Consider the following 19,487-nt stretch of genomic DNA (forward strand, 5'->3'; position numbering starts at 1 on the left):
GGAGAGCATCAAATCAAACGGTCTCTTTTGAAGCCGCTTCGATACTCACTGCGGCTTTCCTTCTGCGATACACGACAAGTCCAGGTTGTCGCCCTCTCTGGTCAAACCTTCGGGGTACGTTACCACGATCTTCACCTCTGGTTTGTCTGAAAAGACGTGATGTCATCACAACAACGAAACAGTCGGGCAATCACCAGGCGATAAAGCTAGTATTTTATAGAGAAATGATTTCTTTTCTTCTTATCAACGCTAGCCAAAGATTAGTAAAATGTCAAGCAGCTCCAGTCAAGCTTTCTCTTTCCTTCCCTTGAAAGGTCAGACAAAACAGATGTCCACCTAAAAGAAATTAATATTCTACGCAGACTACAAAAGGATGGCATAACCTTTCTTCAATTCTTAACGCTGTAAAGCTGCCTGTACCTTCTCAATCAATGTGGCATTTCTGGAACATCGGAACATCACGCCAGGCCGAGGCTAACGCCATGTGTTTACATCATCCCTCAGGACCAAACCCCAGCTGGGATACTGGGAACACGGGATCTGATCAATGACCACTGCGACATCGTGGAGAGTATCTGGATTTAAAGCTGCTTTATCTACGTTACAGTTTAACAGAGACCCAAATTAACCCACAGTGAACCACGCAGTTGAGCGTGTTTTTTTCCTGAACATTCGAAATAAAACACTATTTTTCATCGGATGTCTGCGCTGACGATGGCGTGCCGCGTTAGCGTGACCCCACGGGTCACATTTCCAAAAGACAGACTACGCTGGATTCATCAGTGGATAATGGTCTGCCACAAAAGCGCGATTTCAGTGCAGCTGATGACGTTTTTTAATGGCCTTCTGTGCTTTTTTCCCCCCCTGAGGCTGTCATCTTTACAAGTAGATGTCATTTTCTGTGAAGTGCTGCTGGGAAAAAAAAAAAAAAGCAATGTTTTGTACGTGTGTGGCAAACACTGTTGAGCAATGCTGACACTTTAAATCCATTCAATCTCGCAGCAGAATAAACAGCTCGGAGACAAAACGGCGCTCAAAATTATCTGAACTGCGTAGCTGTGGTTGAGTGAAGACCCCAGTCGCTAAGGCCCCCTCTTGGATCATACCTCCAAGTCTGCTTCGAGCATTTGATCAGAAATAAATGATACGTTTAGGATTTTGCCTAAAATGAACACGAGATGGCGGGTAAAGCCCTGGTTTTGCTTCCAAGACTACCGACACAAGATTTCCTACAGGATATAAATTTGGTTTTGTTTCCCCCACAGCACGTCTAAATATGGTCACTTCCTGTGTGTCGCTGGCTGGTGATTCGTTCCCGCGAAATCACGTGAATCGCTCCAGCACTTCCTTGTTTCACTTCCGTCGGAAAAGAATCAGATCAAGTGTGTCTGAAGGCTACCGATGCTGCATGTTTTGCTCATTTAACGTGGTTTTAGAGGTTTTCCTCTCTTGCTACGAATTAGATGATTTCCTATTGGTAAATAGTGGTTTCCATTAAAAAATATTAGTAAATCTCTAAAAACTGTTTTCTCAAAATGGCATTTCTTAAACTAGAAGCTCCAGATTCCAGACTTAACACTTTCATATCTCTATGTTCTGAACATCTTTCCAGCTGTTTTTCACGTGTAATTCACAACCTGACTGACACATTTTAATGTTAAAAACATCTTGTGAATATGTTTTTATGACTTTTGTCAATGTTCTCTTCTTTATGGAGTGATAATTTAAAAAAAATCCCCCAATGTAAAAAAGCTGTTGGCTGCAACATGTCAACAAAATAAAACAATAATTTCAACTAATGCCTAATGTTAATGGTAAGATTGTTAATGTTGGAAATATCAACAAGTTTTCACATATCCAAAAGGATGCGCTCTAATTTGCATCTTTAATATAAAAGCTGACAAACCCAACACCAAAACATGTTGTCTTCACGTTCAGCACTGGCGGAGAAATCTTCCTGTTGTATCTATTAATTAAATTTTAATTCCTTATCCACCTGCAGCGTCTGGCCTTAAACGGAACTCAATCTAAACCGGAAATAATCAAGTTTGATGTGTGGTGCAGCTGCCATAACTGTTTCTAGCAACAGCAGCTGCTGTTTCTTTAATAGGATGAACATTTTTAGCCATGTTAATTAAAATGCCGCCACTGCTGAGTCTCTGGCACAAACAGGCTCCGCCTACGTGGCCTGCAGGCTTCAGAAATACGGCGGCGCGTCACTCACACAGCACTTCCAGGTGTCTTTGAGCCAGGAGGTCCTTCGCAGCTGGATGGTCAATGATGCAGTCCACTGGAACTCCATCATCATCTTTGGTGACAGAAAATCTCACCCGGCTGGTCACGGTAAACATCCTGTCGTACGTCTCCTCAACTGTCGCCTCACCTAGAAAAACACCACGAGCGTGAGAGGGAGGACAAGCTCGGCAGCTAAAAAAACCCCCCAAGAAACAAATATTAACTTCTGGCAGCGGCTCTAAACTGCAGTGACCTTAATAAGGAAATAGTCTCTGCTATCCAGCACACATTACCTGTCAAAGTGGAGCACTTTCATTACACTTAATTTATGATTTCGCCGGAAAACAAGACTTCGGAGAGTTCTGATGGGCCCCAAGCTCTCCGTTCCTGCTCCAGCGGGTGGATCGTATAAGCCTGATAATGAATGTTCCTGCCGCTTTAGGGTTGAGTATTGTTGGGGCTAACCCCGCAGTAATCTGCTGCCCGCAAGGCCCCCGGGCTGTCAGAGGGGCATTCATTTAGAGAGCATTACAATGCCACGGGGGCATCGCATTAGCCGCAGTGCTGAGTGTGATGGTTTACTCGCACTTAATGAAGTGAGGAAATAATTACAACCCCACTCTGACCTGCAGCACACTTCCATTTCAGCCCTGTCACAGGGGAGCCCGGCTGGACTCGGGGAGGGCAAGACTGTTGTTCCACAGTTGATGATCACCAACACACACATATGTGGCCCCCTGATGGATATTAACCTGTGTAACACACACCCGCCCTGGACCTGCCGACAGTACATAAAATCTAAAGCGCCGGATCGGCAAGTGGTCGGTTCACATGAGGGCATTAAATTTGACCAATCTGCCGAGCGAAGGAGCTGTTTCAGATGCGCTTTACCAGCAGAGAAGATAATAGCAGCAGGAAGGAAAAAGGCTTAGCATAAAAACAACCCACCTTCATCTAAAATCTGACTTTTGTATTGCTTTCTGATAATTCCATGCAGATTTAATGAGATGGGGAACAGTCAGGCACTCTGCAAGTGCTAACACATTTAAATGAGTCCCAAACACCTTTAGCTAGCGCACAGTGTCGAGATGGGATCGGCGCTAACACTCTCAGAACAATGTCACCTTGTCGCTTGACAGACAGGACAGGCTTTTCAAATTAAGAGTTTTATTGACAGGGCGGCAGCGTGGCGAGCGGAGGGGCCGCGCTAGGTGACGTTCGCGCGGTCAGCGAGGGCACTTTCAAACGGCCCGATGAAGTGGTGTACGAACGGGAGGGGGGTGATTATCCTCTCAGCCTCTCCAAATAATTGTCTCGTGCTAATCAAAGCCGTGTATCACTAAAATGGATTGGACAAATGCCACAGATTAAACAAAGTTAGTCAAAATGATCAAAACGGCCATCCCCCCCCCCCACCCCCCCCCCTTCATTTAGTGCCACTGCTGGGCTTGGTGCAATAACCACAGCCACTTCTTTGCAATGTCAGAGGCGCCATTGTTGCTTAAACTGCCCCCATCTCGTGATGTCATTTCATCTCTGCATCATGCAAAATACCGTAGGGAGAGCAAAATAACATTTCAAGGTCGAGAAAAATAACACTGCTCGCTCTCATTTCAGCACCGGCATGAAAAACAACCCCGCAATTCAAAATCTGGTATCAATTACATTTGGCTGTGATTCTTCTAACAGCAATCCTTTGAATATATAAAGGATGGGGAAAACTTCGGAATATCCAGAGGCGCGCCGGCGGAGAGAAGCGCCACGCCGTGAACATGTAGTCAGATTGTTGTCGTACAGGTCGAGCAGCACTTGTCAATTATCTTGTCAATTATCGGCGTCATCCGGCTCCAGACGTGGAAAACAACTTGTGGATCAGGTCAGGGAAGGACTCCCATTTGAATGCAGGAGAGCGTTGCCGCAGAGATGTCAAATCAAACGCTCTTGTGAGCTTCAACCGCTGATCAGGCTCGGCGCAATCAGGCATAACCTCTTTTCAGGGTGACATTTACTTTCAGTCATCTTCTAACCTGAGTCGTCTGTCGAATGCGCGCCGCCTGAACTGGTGCTGCCTTAAATCAAGGGAGCTCCAATTAGATTAAATCTTGAAGTTACCCAATAGCAGCACAGCCATTTTAATTTGCGCATTACAAAGATGCTTTAAGTGCTGTAATTAATGGCTTATCGATAACCATTTAAGCATTAAAGGTCCGTTATAAAAGATCAATAATGAATTTCGGGAAAATCTGATATATTTTGCCACAACCTACTAGCTTAAATGAGAATTTAAGATCCAAGGGAGAATCCAGTAATAAGAGCTTATTAAGTCTTTATAAATAGCTCGTAACATGGCAATGTATCGATCTGTCTCATCAGGTAATGCAGTTTTGCCACATTAGCCTACTGAGTGAGTCCTGATGTTTTTATCACAATAAGGAGCTTAGAAATATGAGTCCCCAAGGTTAACAACGCCCCGGAGCCGTGACCTCCGTCCAACATCTTCAGCCACTTTGCTTTTTCTTCTTTACCATTTCCCATAAATCCCTCCGCCTGATCCCCTCCCGCACTTTAACAGGCTGTCGAGGCCCAGCCGCGTGACTCCACTTAAAATAATATTGCAGATGTCATTTGTGCTAACAAGCGTTCTGCCACCCAGCACACTCGCCCCCCCCCCCCCCCCACCCCCCGCTCTGGCCAGGACCCATCAGTCTCCTTCCCTGCCAGCGTGATGGATGGTCAAAAATTTGGCCGCCAGATTTCACCCGGCCGTCTCTGCCCACACGCAGCCGTGGCGGCGCGAGGAACCCAGTTTGGCATGTGCTGTTTAATCTCGATGCGCGCAGGAGCTAATGAATTGTTTAGCGCCACCGTGATGAGTAGTGATTTGTGTTTCTTGGGGTACAGGAGGACTCCTTTTTTCCGTATCCGCTGCCACTACGGATTAGCTCAGCTCAGCATGTCAGTGGCATTTTACCGATCCAAACATTCTGTTGTCTCTCCCTCCCCTGCACAACACTTGACAACTCATAAAGAGAAATTGACTTTGACTCCTGTGGGGAACACTGGAGGCACAGATGGCATTTAGCCTCAGATTCGCTTGTGTCTAAATATTTCATCTCCCAACAAGATAAATGAATCCTCTCCATTCTAATACATATATAATTTGACAACAAGCCCAGAGATATGCGCTGCTTGTAAATACATTGGACTGAAATGAATAGCCACCCTTGCTATACAATAGGCATGTGATGAAAAAATGATGTCGCCTAATCACAAGTGCGATGCGATAGTTTTTACCTCGCCGTGTAATATCTGTCCCTCCGCGTGCCGTGAAGCTCAGGCCCTGGGGAATGATCATATACGCTACAGTCGCTAGGTGGTTCACGTGTGGGTTAGTTTCTAGTATATTGAATGAAACATGAGCCGGGTTTGCAGATGTTCGGGTGGTTTTATCGGCACGTGCTCGCCGCAGGCCTCCGCTCGGAGAAAAGCACGTTGGAAATCTTCCTTTACGTGCAATTTAACCCATTTAATGAGCGGAGCAGCGAGCAACGTTCCACACGATCGTGTTTTGTTGCGCCGAAGGTCGGAGCGCACGGGCCGCGGCGTGTGAGATGCGGGGAGGGATGCTGGTCGTCTACGCACCTGTCAGTTCCTCCTCCCCTTTCATCCATCTGATGGACGCGGCCGGCTTGCTGCCAATGGCTGTGCAGGTGAGCTCCGTCTCGTTGCCCTCGCTGACCATGTCGTCGCGGCTCTCGATGATTGGGCTACCTGGAGGGACTGACCCACAGCGGAGACACCAATAAAGCAACATTTCACATCCACGTTCCTTTATTGGTCTACAAATCATTGATTTACTGCAGCGGTTGACGTTGAATTCCCATCAAACAGCCAATCATAGGGCCACTTAAAATATTGCTCTGTTCAATCATGTTGGTGGATTTTTCTGGCACATGGATTGTGGAATAAACAGGGGTTGAACAAAGGCCAGAGCCGAGGCGCTGACATGCACGGCCTTATCCAGACACCGCTGAGGTGATCACACGTGTGGTTTAGCCGTCTTCAACGAAACCCTGTTATTTATGGCTTAGATCTGAGTCCGAGGCATGCGCAAAAAGAGAGAAAGAACCATTTGTGAGTTTGAAATAAATAAATAAATCAACTTTTCAGACACCCTTGGACACGTCCGGAAACATTTGGGATGCCTGGAGAACAGAATTAGCGGCTTCGTCTGTGTCGCTTGTAAAACCAAAAGTCAATATCGTTACGGTCTCAGCCAAGGCGATTAGGTTTTACCATCTGTGACTTTGTATGTCTGTTTGTTGGCAAATTCCACTAAAAACCGGTCGAAAGATTCGCGCGACTTTATTACCTAAGGCTTTGACCCAAGATGGCTCGACCCTGAACTCACGCTGAACTTATTTGTTGCTGCTACAGGTCACTTCCTGTTAACGTGCAGATTTCAAGATTCACATCCTGCCATGATTGCTTCAGCAGTTTAATCTGGTCGTTGGGTGTCCAAAGGAGACGTTAAGACTCATTTCGCCCCCAGTGTCTGCATCACGACCAAAACAACTTGCTGAACTCCACTGGCTCAAAAGCAATAAATCTGCGGGGGGTTTATTTCAAGCACCCTTCAATGCAACCCTTGCTCGACAAATACTTCGGCAAGGCTTCAATTGTACAAATAGAGTAATTACTTTTAAGTGCTTTTAATTCCTTTCAATCCCCCAGGATGTCTGCATGTATAATAAAGCTTAACTGGAGTAATTTCGCTCCAAAGAATCAAAGTGTGGAACAGCTGAGTCTCAATAGGGAAACGTTAGGAGCAGCCAAGTCAACATTCACTGGGATTCACAGAGTCAACACAGCTGCCAAAACCACTGTGGACCGAGCCATCAGTTTCAGCATCTGCTCCTTTTCGTTATGCTTTTGAGCACTGCAACAGACTAATTGGCTGACATTTTGTTTCAGTTGCCGAAGGAAACGGCACCAAAGGATGCCGCTGTTTCGCATTCGCTGTCTATTGACGGCGAAGAACACAGGGAAAAGTTTGTGCGGACGGAGGAGTGCGATGTTCGCGTGTGCACCATCACACCTACCGAGGACAGTGATGTCTGCGTAGGCTTCCTGAGGAGGATCCGAGTAGAGCTGGCACACGTAGCGTCCCTCGTCGGAGAGTGACACATTGGACAGAGACACACGCAGCTCATTCTCGGAGAAATTGACCAGCTGGAACCGGCTGTCCTTCAGAGCTGTGGGGGATACATGGGAGACAGAGACGGTGAGGATGCAGAGGACGGGGACGCAAATGCTAGGGGGGGAAAAAGTGGCACCGAGGAGAAAATGAGACAGGGATGGAAGGTGAGGGGGGGGGCTGCCCCTTAATTGATTAAAAGAGAAGTGAGTTTTAAAATGATTCATAAAAGTTGGTTTATAAAGCAGCTTCACAGTCCAGCTGCACTCGCCGAGACAGGAGAGTGTGAGGACTGCTCATGAGGACTCCTAACAAGCTAGGAACTCTTTAAAATGGGCTGCCGCTGGTCACGGATGGATGCGCCAAACTGGCACGTTCCAGCCGATGGAGAGGCATTCAAACATACATAATGAATTCAATCAGTGCACAGCAGCCGAGGGGGCTGATGGCTGCAAACCTGGACTTCAAAAGTAGCCTGGAATCTGTACACTAATGCAGGTGTAGATGGGCTGAATTTTCTTTCATGTTGTCAAAGTTGGTTAGCGAACTCCCTTTCGAGATTTCCCCCTTGGTTTTCATTTGGATCAGCCCTCATCCCTGAGCGCTTCTTTGCATAAACACATTTGGTCCGTTTGATTGGGAGCCCCTTTTGATGTTTTTTTTTTCTTTTGACCTGCCATCTTTATCAAGTCCTCTCTACATCTGTCGAACTAGCAAACTCCATTCAGCCCGGGTTTAAAGCGTCGAGAGCTTGTTATTGCGTTCAGGGTTCACGCTTGGCATCGTGATCATTACCGCGGGTCTTGGGGGCACTACCGACATGAAACCCAAAACATGATTTGCGGGCGCTTCAGAAGTTGCTCCTGAAGGTGACACAATGACACTGATGCACTTTGATAGGCAAATCACCTACCAGGGAGGTAAATCCTTCACCTCTGTGTGTGTGTGTGTGTGCGTGCGTGTGTGTGCGTGTGTGTGTGTGTGTGACATCCCAGCAAGTAAGTGCTTGATTGGATGGGGATCTGGGGAGTTATGAGGCCCAGTCACAGCCCTGGGCTCTCTGTCATAGGTCCTCTGCAATGATGTTTAGGTGCATTGGGTGCATATCTATGTAAGATTCACAGCAGAGCGTTCCGCTGCAACAAATCCGTTACCTTCAACCATATCTCTTCCTCTTCTTGGTGAATTTTAAGCAGATCCCTCTACAGTCCACCTCAGTGTGTGGCTTCATTAATGCAAGATGTTTATGTAATGGTTCTGATTGCCATAAGAGGGAGACAAAAGTTGTGTCTTTCAAAGGGCAAATATTCTTTGGAGTGCATACACAGTAGCAACGCAGGATGTAAATAATCAATAATAGAGAAATGATATTCATGACTTTGCTTCTTATAAAATATGATATAAATGTGCACATGCGCAAAGCTCGAGCTAAGTTCCGCTGCGGTGTCATAAAACGGCGAACGGACCAGCTCCGGCCCAGACGGCCGCTAAGGAAGGACGCCACGAATAAATAATGGTCTGACATCACGTCAGCGTCCGCAGAAGGTTACCGCCGCTGATAAAGGCTCATTTGTACCATTTCAGGTGACAACTGTGCCAAATTGCATGCCATTTCCCATATATCTCACAGAATAAGTGGCTCGTCGCAACGGCGCCTGCTTGGCCTCTATTACTCATCTTTATTTGCTGTGATAGAAATGTATTTATTTGGCCTTCATGAGTACTGTAAAGCAGTTTTTGTTTCAGGTTTCTCTGCGTGGCCGCTGCTCCTGAAGCTTCTTTTTGTCGCCGCTGTTTACTTGCTTGTGTACAAGTATCTGCTCTGGCGCCGACTGGACCCGTTGACAGGTAACAATACCTCTGACGGAGGGGGTCCCAGCTGAACTGCTGCGTCCTCTAGGAGCACGGTTTAAAATAGTGCACCCACGGCTTTCAAAAGAGCACAAATGGGCAGCTCAATAGCACTTCAGGAGTCTTTCCGAAACTAGAAAGCTATATTAAGAAAAAAAAAATCTTACAAATGACAACAAAAGTGGTTACTACAGAGAAAATTCCCATGTTTGAAGACCTGTATGGATCAGATTCATGAAGAATCAAAGGCAAAAGGTTGTGAAAGCCAGTGGAAAAGATTCCTTAACGGCTCAAAGCTGGAATCGATTAGCTGCCTCCATTGTTGTCATTCACTGTTGCTGTTTTAAACTGGCATAATCCCCGCCTGCATCTACTCCGGCGTCGGAAAACACACCGCCTGGCTGCAGAGCGCAACGTGAGCGGCGTCTTATTCAAGTCATCCCTCTACATCGTGTTCGGCTTTAGGTATTTGGTACAAATACGACAGAGATGACAAAGACATCCCCCACCCCCACCCCCACCCCCCACCGGACGCTTTTGGGGGGAAGTGTGTAAATGGAACACACATCTTGCAGCGAGTTGTGAAATGACAGCTGGGATGCAATATAGTATGAGTGAAATGAAGGCTGCTACTTGTTCACCTTGAATCTTGGCTCACATCCCAGATAGGAAAAGTAAAACAAAAAAAACCAACAAAACCTTCAGACTTGGAAAGTAACAGTCCATATGCTCATGCATAATCATAACGTTCACTATCCTAATCTAAGAGATTATCGTGAAATCGAACGGTGACAAGGACACGCGAGTATTCCCATTATGGTGCACTGTGTATTATCTCATAATAATCTCGCCCCATTCTCAGCTTAATGACTTTTGCAACGGAGCCAAAGAGTCAAGGACACGTGCAACCATGGAAACACGCATCCTCTGTAATCTACACAAACTGGCGGCGATGACGACACGTGGCGCCGCTCCCGCACGGCGAGTTGGATGAAAACATTTGGTGTTTTAACATAATTGAGTTTTACATGAAAGTGGACGTCTGATCTTAGCCTGATTTCTGGATTTCGGGTTATTGATGAGATGTGAACATGTGATCTTCTTCATCAGATGAGTGTGTTTTCTGTCTTGCCCCCCCCCCCCCAAATCACTCTCATGTGTCTCACCTGTGTCCAATCAGTCCCAGTCCCCTCCTGGTCCACTTAAACCCTCCTCCCCTTCCCTCCGGTGCCAGTCTTTGTCCAACCTGTTCCTCGAGTTCTCAAAGTTTCCTGGGTTTAAGATTGGATTTCTGAATGGTTGCCGGCTTGGCTGTTTCATAAACTGTTAAATTGTCTTTTCACCCTTCCTGTCGGTAACAGCAGTTATCTGATTACGACAAATCGGATTAACACACCTAGATTTCTCCCCGGTACTCTGGTGTCTTTGTGCACCGATGCTCGTTAATCCTATTTCATTTATTTTGTAGAAAATTGAAGCAACGTAGCGACAAGGCCAGAGCTCCTGAGTCCTGCTTCACGACGTATGTACGCGCTCCGAAAGGAATCTGATAAATGAACCGAAATGTGTAAACTGGGGGTTTTGGATCACCTTACTTCTGCTGATTGGAGATGACAATAATTTAAAATAATGGATGTTAGGACCCAAGCCATGTCCCCTGCCCTCCTCCTACCAATCAAACTAAAACATGCACACCAGAGGCTCCAGTGCATGAGCGCGCTGAGCTGAAAACGAACCAGTTTGACTTCCTCTCTCGGAGGACACGAGTGTTTGGCACCAGGACTCACGTCTAAGGTCTCTGAAGTAGATGGTCTGCCTGTTGGGGTTGAGCAGCTGGATGACGGAGTCGTCATTATTCTTCACTCTGCAGCTGATGGTGGCCGATTCACCCTCAATCACGGTCACGTTGTCAGTCGCCAGGTTCTGGCCCTCCACTACAGAGAGAACATACATGGGGGGGGGATAGATGTTTTATTGAGACCAGATATCAACAGATTAGCAAATATTTTAAATTCCTTATAAACACGGGCGGCGTGGATGTATGTTTGTAGATTGTCTGTCAGCAGCCACATCTAATCCGCTTAATATAAGAGCCATGTGCAGCGTTTGTCACTATTGATCTGCCTTCGCTCAGAGTGGGCCTCGTGAGTCAGTGCCAGATGGGCTGTAAGCTCTGCTGCCCACAGAGGTAGAGCGAGGAGAGGGTAAGAAGAGAAAGAGACAAAGAAAGACTGTAAGGAGGTGGCAAGTAGCACATACGGGCAGATTGGAGGAAGTTAAAAGGAACAAAGAGATACATGAGCCGGGCTAGATGCTATTCTGGGCTCCATCAGAAGTCTGAGTTTTGTGTGAGCCGCGTGCGGGGAGGTTTCAGAGAGTTGACAAGGTCTGGGGCTAAGCTCAGGCCATCTGTGACTGGGTGTGCATGATAATGAGCCTGGATGTCGAGAAAATGCAGATATTGGACAGTCTAAGAAAACCGTTATTATTCAGGTTATTCATTATGCTCCTTTCAGAGCACCAACGCGCCCGCACACATGCGGCGCTTCACATTTGCCGGCTAAAATTACGGATTCTGCAAATCAGTGTTACAATGAAGTGGTGACAACCTTTAAATGTAAAATAAAAAGTGAAGTATTAAACATCATGCCTTCACCCTAGAGTCACACAAAGAAAAAAAAAAAAAATTGGCGAAACCTTGAGCTCTTTTTTCCAGTAAAATAACATTGGAGATGGATAATGACTGACATTTCCTGTAGGGGCTCCTGGATTGTTATTTAAAAAAAAATGGATTCAGGACTTTCTGTGCAATATTTTTATTTTTATTTTTGAAAGAGCTGCAGATTAAATCAGATTTGGACAAAAAGAGGGGAAAAAAGGCTGCACCCACTCATGATAAAGTGTTTGAATAGTTTTGTATTTAATAGTTCTTGCTTTTTGTTTGGCTGTTTTGCTGCCGCCTGACTGTTTTGATGAAATGTGTGGAACATTTGGGCTGCATGAACTCACACGTGGTTGCAGAAAGCTGCTGAAACACTTCCGACAAGACGCAACAGGATGAGCCCAACTCCTAATTACAGCGTGCGCAATCTGGCTGTTACGGTGCTTGTGTTTAGTCTCCGACCTTTCCCTTTGCATCACTCCCCTTCCTGTTTTGACCTCCACTGAACCAGGTCTTTATTTTCGTCTCCTGGCCGGTCCCACCTGCGGTTAAACCTTGTGATCAGGAAGATGCTGCGAGCCGCTGTTGCCGTGGCGTTCGCAACCTCACCTCTAAATTTATCTCAGGAGGTGCGCCTGAATCGGCAGGTATCGATTTATTTAGCATTAGCTCCTTTTGGCTGCGTGCTAGTTCTTGCATCCAAAACATCTTGAATTGGCTTCTATATTTGAAGCACGTTAACCCGATGCTCAGGGGTTCGTGGATGTTAATGTTAATAAATCTTGCATTACCAGGATTCTTTTGTTACATCTGCAGCCTTCATATAGCAGACATGTTTATGCTGTGCAGCTGATAGGAGGCTATACAACATTGGTTCATATTGTGTGAAAGGATGGATCATGAGCAAATATGAAAAAAGCAGATAAATAACATCACGCCACCCTCAGCATTCCGAGGTTGTTTTGGCCTGGAATTGAATTATCTGCATTTAAGGGTGATAACAGAATTCTTGCAGGAACGCGGGGACAGTCAAAGAGGGCTCCTGCATGCAGCCGGCGGAGCGCCTGGTGCCAGACTGCGTTGTGTGTGCTCAGCTGTTCCGTTATCTCTTTAAATAAACGCACTGTGAGCGCCCGAGTCGTTCTGTGAACGCTGGCGTCGTCGCCACAGACGGAGCTCGGACCTCGTCACAGTTACCTACACCTCGCATCAAAAGTAGGGTTTTTTTGTCTCTCAAACAGCAACTAAAGTCGCCTTATTTTATATTTATCCGGCTGCTGCCGCAGAGCGTGGGGAGAATGGCTTTAAAGGGAGGGAACTGCAAAGAAGGGGGGAAAAAACCCATCATAGGCGCATTTGCATGCCGGAGTTGTCAAACATTTCTGCTGCATTCTGACATTTACAAAGTGGAGGAGGGGCTAAGAGCACCTGCATTTCCAGATAGTCCTAATGAGAACAGACAGTCAAACTAACATGATTCAGAATGAACTCTGCCAACGTGGCAGGCAATAAGAAATTAACCTCCTGTGGAGAAAAAGCTTCTCAGAGCTGTCTCGTGTAATAAACTGCTCATTTCATTCCACTCTGGGGCAGGACAAAAGGGGAGGCAGCGGGTGCACCCTGCAAGTGCTCGCTGCGGATCTTCGCCGTCTCATCCCAGACAGGCTTTAACACAGTTCACGCTCAGTTGTTAATGGTTTTGGACGGGTTCAATCCACAGATATGAGCCAAATCCAACCAATCTAAACAGAAGTGTCGTCACTGATGGACAGATACATGAATACAAGGGTTCTGGAGCATTTTCAGGGGCACGTATTTCATATTAAAAGGTCCTGCGTGGCGCTGAATTTAATTAAGTTAAGGTTAAGGTTTTTCAGAACATCAGACTGTGTCTAAAACATTTTAGGTTGCTTTCTGTAATGCATGAATTACTTCAAATAGTAGACATGTTTATGCTGTGCTGAAAGAAAGCTAATAGCTATTCGTCGCCATTAGCGAAAAATATGGAATTCCCTAAAGAAAAGTTTGGCTTCTGAAACAATGAATCCAAAAGAGTTTAGTATTTGCGTCCTAATGACCATAAACATCAGACTTTTTAACGCAGAGGCAAATTTCTGTCTGGCTCTAGTATTAACATGGTTTCTGACAATTTGGACTTTCAAAATAGAGCTGAGATACAAACGGAAAAGTTTAACAAGCGCTTGATCGAAGGACGGAGGGCAGTAATCAGCACCATGGCCAGCGGTGTCTGAATCGTTAGGAAGTCATCAAAAGTCTAAAAATAAGCATCAAACCGGCGCTAAGAACAGATGAAGGAGAGACAACAACAATGTAGCGAAGCAGCTAACGTGGTTAGATGAATGAGGAAGGAGAAAGAGGTTGGACAGAATAAGAAATAAGCAATAACAATATCAAATTACTCATACAACTGCATAAGGCTACACAACTAACCAACTAACCAACCATAAGGCTACAAAAAGGGGATGCTAGCATGCTGTATGTGAAAGTGGCTGAACACAAATCGCTGCACCGTAAGATTTTGCCAACAAAGCCGTGGCACAAAAATTGTGAGGTGCGAAATCGCGCTGCCAAAGAGTTTATATTTTCACCTCCTCTGCTGGACGGATTCCATCAGAAACCTTGTGGGAGGATGGGGAATCGTCCAAAGAAGAACTCATTAAATTTTTGAACAGGAGATCAAGGGACGTATCCAGGAATCTTAATTTAAGGGTCTTGCCGGAGGTACAGTTTAAGCTCTTTTGAGCAACAAAGTAGTGATCTCCATGCTCTGACTTTGTAAGCTCCAGTATTCTGTTGTTAGAGATGCTACTGGGTCTGTGGAGAGCAGCTTCGGCTCCACCTAGCAGCATTAGCATTTAGCAAATAACAGCGCAAGGGTTATGAGAATGAGAACGTCGTCCTACACAAAGTAGTCCCTCGGTTGCTTTTACAAGCAGCTTATTAAGACTGACAGTCACTCAATAAAATTAAGAGCTAACTAATGGCTGTGTGCAAATCCTCTGGAGGGAGAAATAGCTGCTGGTTTATGTGCATGCTGTAGATAACAGACCATGTCTGGAGGTAGTTGGCACTAAAAGCATTTCTCTCAATATCCAGTAGGGGGCGCTCGCATAAGAGGAGTTGCTCTGAAACAAATAGTTGTAGTCATATTGTTGGAGGACACGAGTAGAACTCTCAGCACAATCAGGAAAGAAGCAGAGTGAGTAATCACTTTCCTGAAATATAAAAAAACAAAATAAATAATGCTGCCGATAACAATCGGTGACAATTCCGCCTCAAACCGAGTATGTCCTAGAGGTTCTTTATAGAGTAAATGCAATAAACTTTACAGAAGGCAAAAGCAATGTAAGTGTGTTGTGTTGTTTGTGGAAGTAATATAATGTATTTGGCAGTCAAAACAGCTAAGTAGCCTGAAAGCAAGGTTATTCTGTTTCCAATCTGTTGGACTGAGGAAGCAAATGCAGCGGGTAAATTCTCCATAAGGTTTAGCAGCCCCAAGCAAGGTTGGTCCCCCTCCAACATCACAGCCTGGGCTCATCTCCAATTCAAAACACACATAAATAACGTCACTCTGATTAGCAATCCCATCAAAGTGAAAACAGGCCACTTTGTGGAGCGTGGAGGGTTTTTTTTCCCCTTCCCCTTTTTTTCCCTTGCAACTGGAGTAAACATTTTCAATTGCCTCAGCATCCTGGTCATGATTGGGTGCAAATGAGGAGAGGCAGTCATTAATTTGGGGTGGGGGGGGGGGGGTTAGGGAGGCTGTGGGCAGAGGCAGGGCGCAGATGACTGGCTGATAAATTCATACTCATTCCAGCAGCTGTCTGGAGGAGTAAAGTGCCTGTATGTGCACACATGGCTGCCCTCCGGTTCCTGCATCGCAACATAGTGAATGAAACAGTCGGAGGGAAACGCAGACCTTCAAAAGTCTCTCTGCTCTCTGCGGAGACGCACAATCTGGCGTCAAGTGTCTGGCATGGCGGCCCGGCTCATCAGCTGGACTTAAAATGCTAAACAGCAGCTACTCCTCCCGAATTTGGAATAAAGTTGGCGGAACGGAGCAATATTAGCGGCCAGAAGTTGGAAGACAGGCACCTTTGGATTGAGTTAGCGCTCCCTTTGAACTTTCCTCTCTTGTTTTCACATCAAAAGACATGAAAGAGGTTGCGGAAAGCAGGACAGCCCGCCCCCGATTCCTCTCCCCTGAGTCTTCACTGTCTGCAGCAGCCGTGTCCTTTCAAGAGGCAACCGGTACCATCGACAGTCATTAGCAATAAAAGTTTCGACGTCTCGTTATGCCACGCTGTCGTTCCACTGCTGTGCGTCTTTATCCCACTGTCATTAGACCGTGATCCTCATGATGAAATGCTGTTTCAAGGATGTTTCAGAGTTAAAAGGATTCTGTCTTAGGGTATAATTAGCACAGTACCACTTTCTCTAGATTACACTGTGTCGCAGGGGGAAAAAAGACACCCACTAATTTGGCCATTTTTATTGTCTCTTCTCAAAGGTTTACTGTAATTGTTTGTAAATTGTTAAACAAAGTGAGAAAAATCCATTAATTAGCCATGCTATGAAACCTTAACTGAATCCCCAAAATGATGCTAACCTACTTCTACCGCGGCTCTGATGCACGTACACCGATCAGGCACAACAATACGACCACCTGCCTGAAATCGTGTTAGTCCTCCTTTTGCTGCCAAAACAGCCCCGATCCATGGAGACCTGGACTCCACCAGACCCCCGATGGTGTGCTCTGGTATCTGGCACCAAGCTGTTAGCAGCGGATCCTTTTAATTCCTGCAATTCCTCCATGGATCGGACTTGTTTGTCCAGTAAATCCCACAGACGCTCGACTAGACTCAGATCTGGGGAATCTGGGGGCTGGGTCATCATCTTAAACTCGCTGTTGTGCCCCTCAAATGACTCCAGAACCATTTTCGTTCTGTGGGAGGGTGACATTTTGTGCTGAAAGAGTCCACAGCCATCAGGGAATGTAATATCCACGACCCCAACAGGGTCTTCAACAATGCTCGGGTAGGTTTTAAATTTGGATCCACATAGAACCCAAGGTTTACCAGTATAGCATTACCCAAAATACCACACCGGCTAATGGAACCGGCAACACAATCAGACCAGGCCACCATCTTCCTTTACTTTCTGGTCCAGTTCTAATGCTCACATGTGTTTGGTGGTTGCCAGAGGTCAGCGAGGGCATCCTGACTGGTTCTGTGGCTCTGCTGGCCCCTTTGCATCCTAACCAGCATTAGCTTCTTTAGCAGCTAGAGCTACAGGGGCTGGTCTATTTCATGGGGCCGTCCAATTGATGTTATGCCTGATCATGAATTATACATACACCGTCATATCAAATATACATCAATATATATAAATAATAATATTTACACGACTCATAACACATGCCTTTTTCTCTCTATCTGAGTATTAAATATTTCTCCGTCAGGTTTGTTTGGCCTGAGTGTATAAAGTATTTATTCTGTTTTTTTTATATATTCGACTGGACGACTGTAACGACGGGATTCAACCCCAGTCTAAATAATTTAGGGACCAAATTTAACCTTCATGTTCCTGTCTGGCACAACGTTGTGGAAGGTTGTGATCACTCCAGTCTATCTCAGCCTCAGCCTGAGGTATCATTTGCATTAGAAACCAATGAGCGGCCCGCCGACATTTGACCTTTTCCAAGACCGTCTTTAGAGATCTAGAGGTTTAGAGACGTGGCGGTGTTAAAAATTGATTACGTGATGTCTTTATAAAACTTCTCACCCCTCGTCCATTGTGCACCAGGACAATGAAAGTTAAATCTCAGCGTTTTGATTGTGTGGCGAGCTATTGAGAAGCACTTTAAGGCGGGAAAACCGCCTAAACCCTAGTTAGAGAAGTAATTAACAAACTAAAGTGGCAACCAAGTGGCCTGATTAAAAAGTGAAATCTGCCGCTACATGTGGCGAGCTGTTGATTTGAGACTTAAAAATAAAAACAGTGGAGCGGCGGCGTGAATGCACGGCCGCTCCTGAAAGGAAGATGGCACCGTAACGAGCCATTCATGTAAATATGAACAGATGAACGGACCGCCGCAGACCGCCAATCAGCAGACACAGGCAGGAGCGAGCGCTTCCAAATGAACAGCAGGTAGCAGGGGGGTGCGGGGACGGACGGGGGGTGGGAGGGCGTGAGGGGGGTGCGTACCTGTCACGGTTTCAGCAGCTCCTGTTGTGGCGCCGGCGAGGACGGGAGCGGAGGAGAAGGAGAAGACAGACAGACAGATCATGAGTAAGGAGATTGTCAACCTGGAACCGTTCCATTTGTAAACGGCTTTATTTATTTCATTTAAACATTTGTTAGTATAATGCCCCATTTGTGTAATTACACTCCGATTCAAATAAGTACAAAAGGCCCCGTAATGACTGATTTATAATAATCCGGCTTTGTATTGTGTCCACAGGTGTGTGTAATCAGGACATAATGAGCCATTTTCCCTTCTCAACCGTTTTTAATAAGGACGTACAGATGGAACGTCGACGTTTTTCCACCTCCATTTGTCCCCCGATTGAGATTCCAGCCACTGCGGCGTACCCGACCCACCCCTGCCTCCCCCCGGGGATCCGCTGTGTATCCTGGAGAAGAGAGCACCCACTCGGAACGGTGCCCAGTCAGGCCGGCATCTCGTGGGGCACGGGAGACTGGCACGTTCCCAAGTCCCCCACAGCGGTGCTCGGGGGGGCCCTGGGCCCCTGGGAGAGCTTCTATCATTCACTGTCTGCTATTCATAAACAACCCACCCACAGCACACACAGGCGTCTCCTTCTGTCCCCTCTGCTGCTGCGTGCCCATATCTCCATTTTTATGCCCCCCCCATCCACACACACACACACACACACACACACATTTCTTCATACTGTTTTGCCATTCTGGAGCTCCTCCATTCAGAGTGAGCATGGCGCCGGCCCGGGTGCCGAGCCCACCGCGCACTAAAGCGACTGCTTGTCCAACTTGTCATTGCCGGCATAATAAGGGTGTAAGGTGTGACACGTGTCCTTGTTATACTCCTTTGTGCATTTTTCCAGGTGTCAGCTTTTCCCCCAGGACAAAGACGTGTGAGTGACAAATTGCACGCGATGGGAAACACATTTTTGGGACATTGTCGAGGAGGCTGCTGCAATACCTGGAGCTGCCCGTGTCGCCGAGACCTCCACCTGTCACTCAAAACTTTATCTTTATTACAAGATTATTCAATATAACGAGGCTTCGGGGGGCCATCGCGCCTTGGCTGAGAGGGATTTGAGCAGGAAACATCTGCAGCCGATCCGTTTTGTCCCAGTCTTTGGCCTTGAGCTGTGTCTGCCAGTCCGACCAGCCCTCAGGACAGCCCCTAATTAAGATTTGGAGTTGCTTTAATTGCCAGGTAATTATCAGGTTGTAGCAACATTATGTAAATGCCTGTTTGCCATCATCTAGTATGTGTAGTAAATGTGCCCTCATTTTATGTTAGTGTGTCAACCC

At 46.3% G+C, this 19,487-nt stretch overlaps 1 protein-coding gene across 3 annotated transcripts in view; it reads right to left on the reverse strand.

Annotated features, from left to right (window-relative positions):
* The window catches only part of cadm1b (cell adhesion molecule 1b), a 105,592-nt gene that overhangs the window by 16,935 nt on the left and 69,170 nt on the right, over nucleotides 1-19,487 (reverse strand). For 2 of the 3 annotated variants that reach the window (XM_011608535.2, XM_029844115.1), the window contains exons 2-7: nucleotides 18,174-18,194; nucleotides 11,071-11,217; nucleotides 7,338-7,490; nucleotides 5,878-6,015; nucleotides 2,225-2,383; nucleotides 50-146 (exon numbers count right to left, since the gene is read on the reverse strand). In XM_011608535.2, coding sequence (XP_011606837.1) covers nucleotides 50-146; nucleotides 2,225-2,383; nucleotides 5,878-6,015; nucleotides 7,338-7,490; nucleotides 11,071-11,217; nucleotides 18,174-18,194 — 715 coding nt within the window. The remainder of the gene's footprint in view (nucleotides 1-49; nucleotides 147-2,224; nucleotides 2,384-5,877; nucleotides 6,016-7,337; nucleotides 7,491-11,070; nucleotides 11,218-18,173; nucleotides 18,195-19,487) is intronic. The other variant, XM_029844116.1, reaches the window with a different exon arrangement.

Source organism: Takifugu rubripes, chromosome 11 (assembly GCF_901000725.2).
Source record: "Takifugu rubripes chromosome 11, fTakRub1.2, whole genome shotgun sequence".
Lineage (NCBI taxonomy): Eukaryota > Metazoa > Chordata > Actinopteri > Tetraodontiformes > Tetraodontidae > Takifugu > Takifugu rubripes.